The sequence below is a fragment of the Aptenodytes forsteri genome, unplaced genomic scaffold (assembly GCF_000699145.1).
Source record: "Aptenodytes forsteri isolate BGI_AS27 unplaced genomic scaffold, ASM69914v1 Scaffold81, whole genome shotgun sequence".
Taxonomy (NCBI): domain Eukaryota; kingdom Metazoa; phylum Chordata; class Aves; order Sphenisciformes; family Spheniscidae; genus Aptenodytes; species Aptenodytes forsteri.
Window position 1 is genome coordinate 1,406,851 of NW_008795259.1, and position 8,968 is coordinate 1,415,818.

The 8,968-nt window shown below is 45.6% G+C and overlaps 1 protein-coding gene across 1 annotated transcript in view; it reads left to right on the forward strand.

Moving 5' to 3' along the window:
• Positions 1-7,709, forward strand: part of SSR1 (signal sequence receptor subunit 1) — a 28,750-nt gene extending 21,041 nt beyond the window's left edge. Inside the window, exon 10 of the mRNA XM_019472033.1 lies at positions 7,134-7,709. Within this exon, the coding sequence (XP_019327578.1) occupies positions 7,134-7,158 (25 nt within the window). The 3' untranslated portion in view covers positions 7,159-7,709. The remainder of the gene's footprint in view (positions 1-7,133) is intronic.
• Positions 7,710-8,968: the final 1,259 nt, after the last annotated feature.

Genomic DNA, 8,968 nt, shown 5'->3' on the forward strand with positions numbered 1-8,968 from the left:
TGACGGTTGGACACTCGATGATTAGAGGTCTTTTCCAACCTTAAAGATTCTATGATTCTGTGAAGTCTGAGCACTGCATTTTTCTGTGCTTTTAAGAAAATAATTCACAACATGAAACTTAAACTCTGAAAAGCTGTAAATATTAGTGTCTTGCATTTGCTTCCAAAAAAAAGTCAGGGCTATAGCCACCTACAGGGTCAGCGTAAGGTATTGCAGAAGCAGGGGTAATAGTGATGCTGCATCCACGCTGCCTCTTTGTCATCTGGTTTCCTGGTCGTAGGCTCCTCAGCAAGGTTTCCTGCAATTGAAGTTAGATTAAATCGGGCCTTTTAACTCCATGTGCACCTTGACCATGCTCAGACACAAATAGGTCCACATTCTCTCTTCAGCTGGAGTATTTTTTCCTTGAAAGCTGAATCAGAGAGTCCAGTCCATCCAGAACACTGAAACATAGTTCCTTGCATGAGCCTGGATCCACAGCGCTACAGAAGCCAGCAGTGCACAGGACCTTACCACGACAGCATGCTTGATCCCAACCTCAGCTGGCAAGTCCACCAGTAAGTTTCCAAGAGAGACAGACAGAAAGAACAAACTGTTTTCTTTACCAGGAGTATACACGGAAGGGAGGAAATTCCTGAAATACCCTATTGCAGGTTTCCATTGAAAGGGAAAAGCTCGAATTTAAATGGCACCTGATGACTATCACATACAGTATGGCAAACATTGTCACCAAAATAACAGGTTATAATTAGAAGCAAGTGCAAATACCCTAACAAAGTTGATTGATTGTGAAGCAAGTCTGTTATGTTTTCCTTAGAGCCAGTATTTAAGACTTAGTTAATGCTTGGTTGGTTGTAATAGTGGTTCATTCGTAGAGAGTGGAAGTATTTCTCACAGCTGGAAATGATGTTTTGCCCAGCTAATCCCAACTCGTTGCTACTGTAAGCAAGCTGAAAACCAGGAGGCACATCTTGCTGTTAGGGACTGCAGGAAAAGCAGTCTTGCAGAAGGAAGAAAAAAAATTAAAGAGGATTTAGCTTGTATTTTAAAAACCACACTGCACAGGGACCATCTCCTTTCCAACGTATTAGTAGTCTGGCAGGTTGTGATACTGCAGCATCCTGTTGCGACCACCCCCAACTAAAAGGTACGACGAGGATGAAGTATGAGGCATCAGTTGCAGTCATGTAGCCGGAACAATCACTGACTTCACTCAGTAGTGTTATTCTATGCTCACACAGGGTAAGACGTTCCCTCGAGGTCCCGTTAAAAGCATCTCACTGGGTGTCATTTACTGGTCCTTTAGTTAGGTGCAGCACTCCTTGGGGTTACTCCCGTTTTCCTTTAGTGGCAATCCCCAAGGGCCATCACCCCATCATTGCTATTTTGCTGAATTTGTAGAACTGCATCAAAACAGATGTCGGTGATTCACCTCGGCGGTTATAAGTGCAGGCCACCGAGGATCTGTTGACAAACTGCAAAACGTCCCACGGCTGCAGTTCAGTAAAACACTACCACAAGGAACCCTGATAGGAGCTGCTATCACTTTTAATTAAGTGTTGTTCAAATTGAGTACCTTCATTTTTAAGCAGCTGTTGTACAATGGCTAAAGAGAATATTTTGGTTCAGAAAAAACTTCAAAAATGTTTATGAGAGGCGTATTCACCAAAAAGTAATAACCAAATGCATCAAAAGCACACATGGCTCTGCGTGCTGTGCCAAGATGTGTTACCATGAGGTGCACGGGTTGCTCAGTTCTCCGGATCCCTTCCTTTCCCTTACCTACAGCCCTGGCAAGCTTTTCTAACCAGCTCAGCGCCCGTTCTGGGTTTCAGGTCGCTGTGCTAAAAGGCCTCTGTGGTTTCAGCTGCAAAAGATACTGGCAGATAATGATCTAGACAGGAGATCAAAAATCAAACTCGCTGTGTTGTGGTGCAGACTTTTCACGGATTGCTGTGTGTTCCCAGGCAGCTTGATACTTCGATTTTTCCAGCTGTGGAGCATAACGGACCTGATGTATGTAACCTTGAAGCCTGTAAAGCTTTAGTCATATAAGCATCTTGAAGGCAACGGATGAAACGGTGTTCAATATCCTGCCACCAAAAAGGGATTTACTGGCAAAGTGTATGAGTGTTGTATCGCACTCAGCAGCAGCGCGTGAGATAGCACGTGTCCTCCCATGTTCTACCTCCTCCCCAGCTGCTACCTGGGAGCCCCGTGCATCAAGTAGGGCTACACTTCAGTAGAAATAGAGGAAAACGGCAATGAAAATGGTTACCTTTTTTGTTTACAGCCAGGTTTTACCCAGTCACTTTTCCATTCCCAAGCACAGGTCACGTGGTAAAGCTTGAGTTGCAAACACTTGGGAGAAATACTTATTGGTCAAAGCAAGCCTACGTCTCACCACCAGCACTGCCATCACCCTAAAATAAAATAGAAATACTTCTTTTGGGTGCAGATCCATTAAAAGTCAGGTGCTGCTCATTTAAAACAACAAATCTAGTTGCAAATCTAAGCTGTCTTTCTCTGTACAATCAGATAACAGGAGCTGGGAGGAAAGGTTAACACAATGGTTGCTTTAGTTAGTTACCCAAATGTATCTGAACTCATTCCTGCGCCCACTCCTGGCCTGAGGGCAGGGGCTGCTAGTCCTGTGTGCGCGCACACACTCACGCAGGACCATTTCTTTGCGTACTCGCTGCGAAGAGGCACGTTTTGCTGTTCCTCGTATCCCAGCTGCTTGGCTCACGCATTATAGAGCCACCCGTCCCTCTAGCTAACATTTTGTCCTAACCTTCGCACATTTTTATGAGTAGCACGGCCATGCTCTCTGTGCGGTTACAGGCTAAAAATGACTGACGGAAAGTCAGCCCACAGCAGAGCTGGCCTTTACCGCATTAACCTCTGCCTCCGAGATTATGAAAATAGATCCGGCCTTTCATGATGAACAGCCTTTTCTCCAGCAAACTTCTCTCCTATTTACAGCCTCCTATTAACTGACGTTCGTAAACTGCTTCACCACCCTTTGCTGAAAGGCCCTAGAGAAGCTCAAACGCTTTCACAACAGCGTATTCCAAATGCCCATCGTCCAGAGTTTCCTCATACACTCCTGGCAGTTTTCCCTGCCAAACGAGAGACAAATCTGGCGCGGGAGAAATAAACAACAAGCACAGCAAAGGAGAAAGCTCTTTTCAGTTCCTACTGCTCAGAGGATTGCTACAAGGTTTTCTACCGCGTTACACAGTGAGGTTCAGCGAGCCAGGGAAGTCTTCCCGCTTACTAGTATTTAACACATGAAAAAAACCTGCTTCCTTTGAACGTCATTTTTGTTAGGCTGAGAGGGGACTTGAGAACTGAAAATAGGAGGCAATACTAGAATTTTTGGGAAGCCTCAGCAATGCTTCTCAACTCCATCTTTACTTAGTTTCAGCTCCATGGGGTGATTTCAGATGCATCCTGAAAGGAAGGCATCTTGGCCCTTTACCTAGGAATACTCTGAAGGTTTTAGTTTCCCTAGAGAATTCGATCAACTTTTTCCTCTGTCAGGCACCCCACTAACACCGTGACACGTGTGCAGATTACATGCCACTTACCTGAGGTGACACGCGCAGCCAGCAACAGCAAGGTAGATGTTTCTGTATCCGTTAGGCATCCCGTTCTGTGCAGTAACCTGCCATCAGTCTGTGTCTTCACTGCTGTCTTTGGAGCAGGCCGACTTGCCTCTGCCTCTCCACTGTCTTTCTCCCAGGTGTTAATCCACTTAATTTCTTTGAAAAAAAGAGATCCCACTGGAAAAACAGTTTCATAAATATCTTTTTTTACAATACAGAACAACAACTGCTGCTGCAGTGCACAAATGCAACGCTGTTCTCCTTGTCCACCTCCTATCCTTCACCCCACCCCTTGCTTTGAATAGGCCTCACTGCCCAGGTGAAGCCAGCGATGAGCCCCGGCAGCACACAGGGATGCTCTTGCAGCCTTCGCACCTGGAAGAGGTGCAGCTGTGAGAGATCCTAAAACACCAGATAATTCTGCCCCAGAGCACTCCTCTCTGTGCTGTGCCCCCCCAGTCCTCTAGTAAGTCCCAAGCAAACACGTGCACACCACAGGACAAATGAGTCCGTAACTTTTCATAGGACGAAGGGCGCACACCGCCAGTGTCCGACACCCACTCAACTTGTAGGAGAAACACCTTGTGCTTACTTGGTATAAATCGTGCTTTCAGGACTGGTGAGAAGGGGTTAAATCACCTAAAACTGCATTCCCAATAACACAATCCTCAGCTGAGGTGACTAGGAAAGACACCCCTGTGGCCATGTTGAGAAAGGCCAAGAGCTTCAAATTCGCCGAGTGCGTCTGTGCCTCTGCAGGACACGCTTTAGGCTCTAGAGGGGGCTGCATTAACAAAACACTTCCTGCTAATGATGTTCTTGCTTCAAAACCAGAGGAACGCACTGCGACCATATACCCCCTCAGCAGAGCTGTGGCCTCAGGAATCCCAGCTGTGCTGAACCTCCTGTCATTTTAGGGGTATTTCCACTTTCTCTAATCCTGTGATCCAGCATGGCACTAATTGCCTGAGACTTGGGAAATCCTGTGATCTGCCAGCAAATGTGCAGGTATCGGTGGTCACTGGTTTCCAGGTAGTGACAACAGTATGCTCCTGGACATTTGTTTCCCCTGTTCCCTGCGTGTGCACGTGAGGACACGGAGGAAGGAGAGCAGCTCCAGTGTGTGGCTGAAGGCCAAACCCAAGAACTCCAGAGTATGCCCAGGACCCGGAGTCCGGGGTCACCACAGTGACATGGTGCTACCAACCTGCAGTACATACACAGCCAGGCAACCGATCATCTCCCCAGGTCAGCCACAGCGCAGGCAGTCTAAGATGGAGATGTCTAGTCAAATAATGTCATCCCACTAGCAGGTTAGATACTTACCTTTTCCCATACACGCACTTTCTTCCCATCCCCAAACCTTGGACCATTTTTTGTGAAACACTCAGCTCCTCTCTGACATGAAGGAGGTTTTCAAACTCCCCGGAGTCAAAATGTGGCTCTTCCACTTGCCTTATTTAAGCAGATCGGAGAGCAAAACCCAGCATCGTCCTTATTGCCTGTTTCCCTGTTGCAGCACAGTTGCAGCACAGTTGCAGCGAGCCTCCCTCCTGCGCAGGTGATTGCAATTACTGCCAAGGAAAGGGACTAGAGAGGATAAGCACTTTACGCAGCTCCTAGGCTGGTGAGCCCGAGTGACCCACGTCACCAGAAGATACTGGTGCGTTGTATGGGTTTTACTCACTTTCCTCCCTGACGTTGGCTGCTCAGGTACCCAAGTCCTGGGAAATGCCAGTGTGGCCCATTTTTCCACGGCCCAGCAGTTAGAGATGTCCCGATTAAACAATCCAGTCAATGCATTTCTCCATCTTTTTCTTTTCCTGTGTTATCAGAGTGGATGATAAAAGATGGTGCCTCTTAGACTGACATACAGAAAGTGCCAGTTATTCCGTGCTGGGGTCTTGCGTCTCCCTTTTGCAGATAGTCCAACCCTCAGGGTTTCCGGAAGTGACATTGTCAATCCCGTCTTAACTCCCAATCTCCACAGAAATGCCTAAAGAAAAAGCCATGTGTGATTCCCCAAACCGGAGGCTTGTGAGCAAGGAAAGGTTTCAAGTAAACTTTTGCCCCTTGCCTTCCTTGCTAGTTGAATTGTGACTCATCTAATTTTGAGAAAGACTTTTTTCAACAGAACAGGGCAAAATAAATCTAATTTTGAGACTTTTTTCAACAGAACAGGGCAAAATACTATGTTAATAGTGTCCACAGCAAATCATTTCTCATTGTATTCACTTTCTGAAGATCTAAGTGTAGGTATACAGCCCTCCCATCCCCCAAATGCTGGGTACTTTGTGACAGCTGGATAAGGGAAAGCAAATACTTTTATTCCTTTCTCTTTACCAGTTTGCATTTCAGTTTCAGTAAATACGCAAAAGACGCTCCAACCAGGCTCCGTATCCTACTTTGGGACAGCCAGTTTCCACCCAAGCCTGCTATCTCAAACCAGCCCTCCTGCGCATCCCCATGGTCCACAGCCCACAGATTCATATTCCATGCTTCCAAAAAAACTACCCCCCTGGTGCCCCTCGCCGCCAAGGCATCCCCGTGGTGGCAGAGGACTTGGGTCTCCCCCAAACCTTAACGCTCTGGGGCGAGCGTGTGGACTTCACACCTGAGGCACTGCTGTGAGACGGATCCACACCATGGGGGCTGTGCCGCTCTCGCCATCCACGTCAAGAATTAACCTGCGGCTTCACTTTTAAAATGGTGGGAAAAAAAGCTTTAGGGAATGAGGCAAGGAAGCAGCGAGTTGGAGGAGGCACATGGAGACACCACCACCTCCCCATCCCTCTGTCAACCTGATGTTTCAGGCCAGCTCTAGCTATCGCTGCCACCGGAGTTAGAGCGGGGAGGAGCAGAGGCAGGAGGGAGAGAGAAACCAGGAAGGAGCGAAGTTCAGCTGGCCTGCAGGACGTTACCCTGTGGAAAGCAAGAAGAGCAGGGAAATTCCCAGCTCAGGGATGGTCACAGACAAATTTAGGCAGAAGGAGAAAAGGGCTGGGTACACAAATTGCACCCTTCCACAGCCAAGAACCAAGTGCTTTCTAAGTCATCTGTTTCATAAGTAGTCACGATCACTTCCTAGCCACATAAACTCATCCCATTCGATTTTACACCTCATGACAGGTCCCCACACCCTTTGGATGAGAGTTTTCCCATCCGTCTCACAAAAGGAGGGGAGATTTCTCAGGCCAGTAGGTGGGAGAGGGAAGAAAGTGATTTTCTGCAGGTTTCCTCCCTCAGGAATCTTGTTTCCACCCCTTCAGCACACCCAGAGGTAGTTCACAGAGCCCTGCTTCATCAGATCTCCTCGGCTGGGGGCAGAGCTGGCTGACCAACTGGTTTTCTTTTAACCTATCCCTGTTTGGCAGTGCGGGACCAGGTCCTCACCAGAGAGAGTGCTGTGGGGAGTTTTAACCTCTGTCACAAAGGTACAGGAGGCTAGAGGGAGGAAAGCAGCAGCACTTTACCCCCTGGGTATGTCTCTCCCATTCTGAACCTGGTTCACTTCTCTGCCAGAAAGAACCATCCCACCAGGACTTAGGAAGATGCGGATGCTTCAGCTTCGCTGCAATTCCCTGGCCTCCAGAACTGGATACGCAACTCAGATGATTCTTTGGCTCATTGTCCCATGAAGTGTGTTTTATTTATAGGAAAGCGTATCAAATGCAGCTCAGTTGCCAACAAGTTAAAACAAAGGATTTCTTCTTTTTTTTGACACATGCACGTGGCTTTCAAACACATCCTGAAGATTTCAGCGCCACACGCATCTGTGTAAAAATAAAACTATGGCGGCAGAAACCTACTTCGTTTATACAGAAAACGACTGATACACCGTTAACCACCACAACGTGCCAGAAGGACACTCACTCACATGACCGTGGGGCTACAGTTAACAAAAAAAAGGGCAGAGAACCCTGACCCAACGCCCGCGCAGGAAAATCAGCACCGAAGAAGTACTTTCCTGCTGTCTTCGGTTGCTACGTTAAGGAACTGCCCCCAGAGAAAAGCACCGTTTCAAAGGGGCTTGACTACCAGAAAACGGTAGTCATTGGTTTGACTGTAGTCAATGGTTTGACTACCAGAAAATGGTGGTCAAAATGAACGTGAATTTTCAAAGTGCTACAATCATCTCCAGTTCAAAGTCAGTCCAACTGAAGGAAGAGAAAGAGCGACGCTATTTACACAGATGAGCTCCAGCTTGTACGTTGTCCTCTAGCAGAGAAGTCTGAAAGCAAGTTACAACAAAACCCACAAGAAAAGCCACGTCCATTTTGTAACCTATAATTTTTAAATATAACATTTTATTGCTTAGATGGTTTGATACAGAACAACTTTTACTTTTTATTTTGAATTTGGAAGTACTGTACAACTGAATAAAAAGATGAATAAAAGTACCAAAACAAATGTGTGATTCTCTGTTCATGTGGCATAAACCAGTCTTGTACACAATTCGTAGCAGCAGTTTAAGTTCCCTTTAGAAAAATATGAATTCTACACATTTAGTACTGTTTCCTGCATGGGATGAAATCACTAGGATTAAACTTCCTTCGTGGAGAGAGAGAAGAGAAAGGAGACACACAGAGAGAAGAGAGAAGATGAAGAATCATTCTGAAAACGGAATCAGACCGTCACATAGCCCCCAAGAGTTATTTCACAACAGCCTCAAACAAGGTTCTCTCTTTTTTTTTTCTTTTTCCTTTGTTTATTTTTTTTTTTTTGCGGCTTTCACAGTCAAGTGCTTAATGTAGTGATTGAATTATCTCAATGTTAAGTCCATTGCAACTCAGGCAAAAGAATTTCAGAAGATCCTTTTTTGTTTGTTTTTTTGTTTTTTGTAAAAGCCCTGAGAGAGGAGAAAAAAAAAAAAGATTCAAACAAAAATCGTATAGAGACAAATTAGCTGAACATGCAAACTAAAGCCTAAGATTCACCCATAGTTTAAACACATTATAAATTTCACAGTTTAATATTGGGGGAGGAGGGGAAACAAAAAAACCCAACAACAGCAACGGTTCTCAGTCAAACTCAACTAATAAAAATGTCAATAAAATGTGGCAAGATCTTATACTCTACTAGGATACAGATAAAGGCTAAATAAAGCTTTAAATCAATAGTGATTATTGCTAGCAGATGTCCCGGCAGGCTGCTGGGAATTAATTACTTGCTACATTGTTCTGCAGCATATAGTTTAGTAATGGCTTCTCCCCCACAGTATTGCGCAGTTTAGTGTGGAGAGCTGCAAAAAAAACCAAAACCAAAACAACAAAACCAAAACGACGAAAACCAAAAAATACCCAAAATAATAATAATAATAATAATTATTATTATAATTATAATAGTAATAACAATTT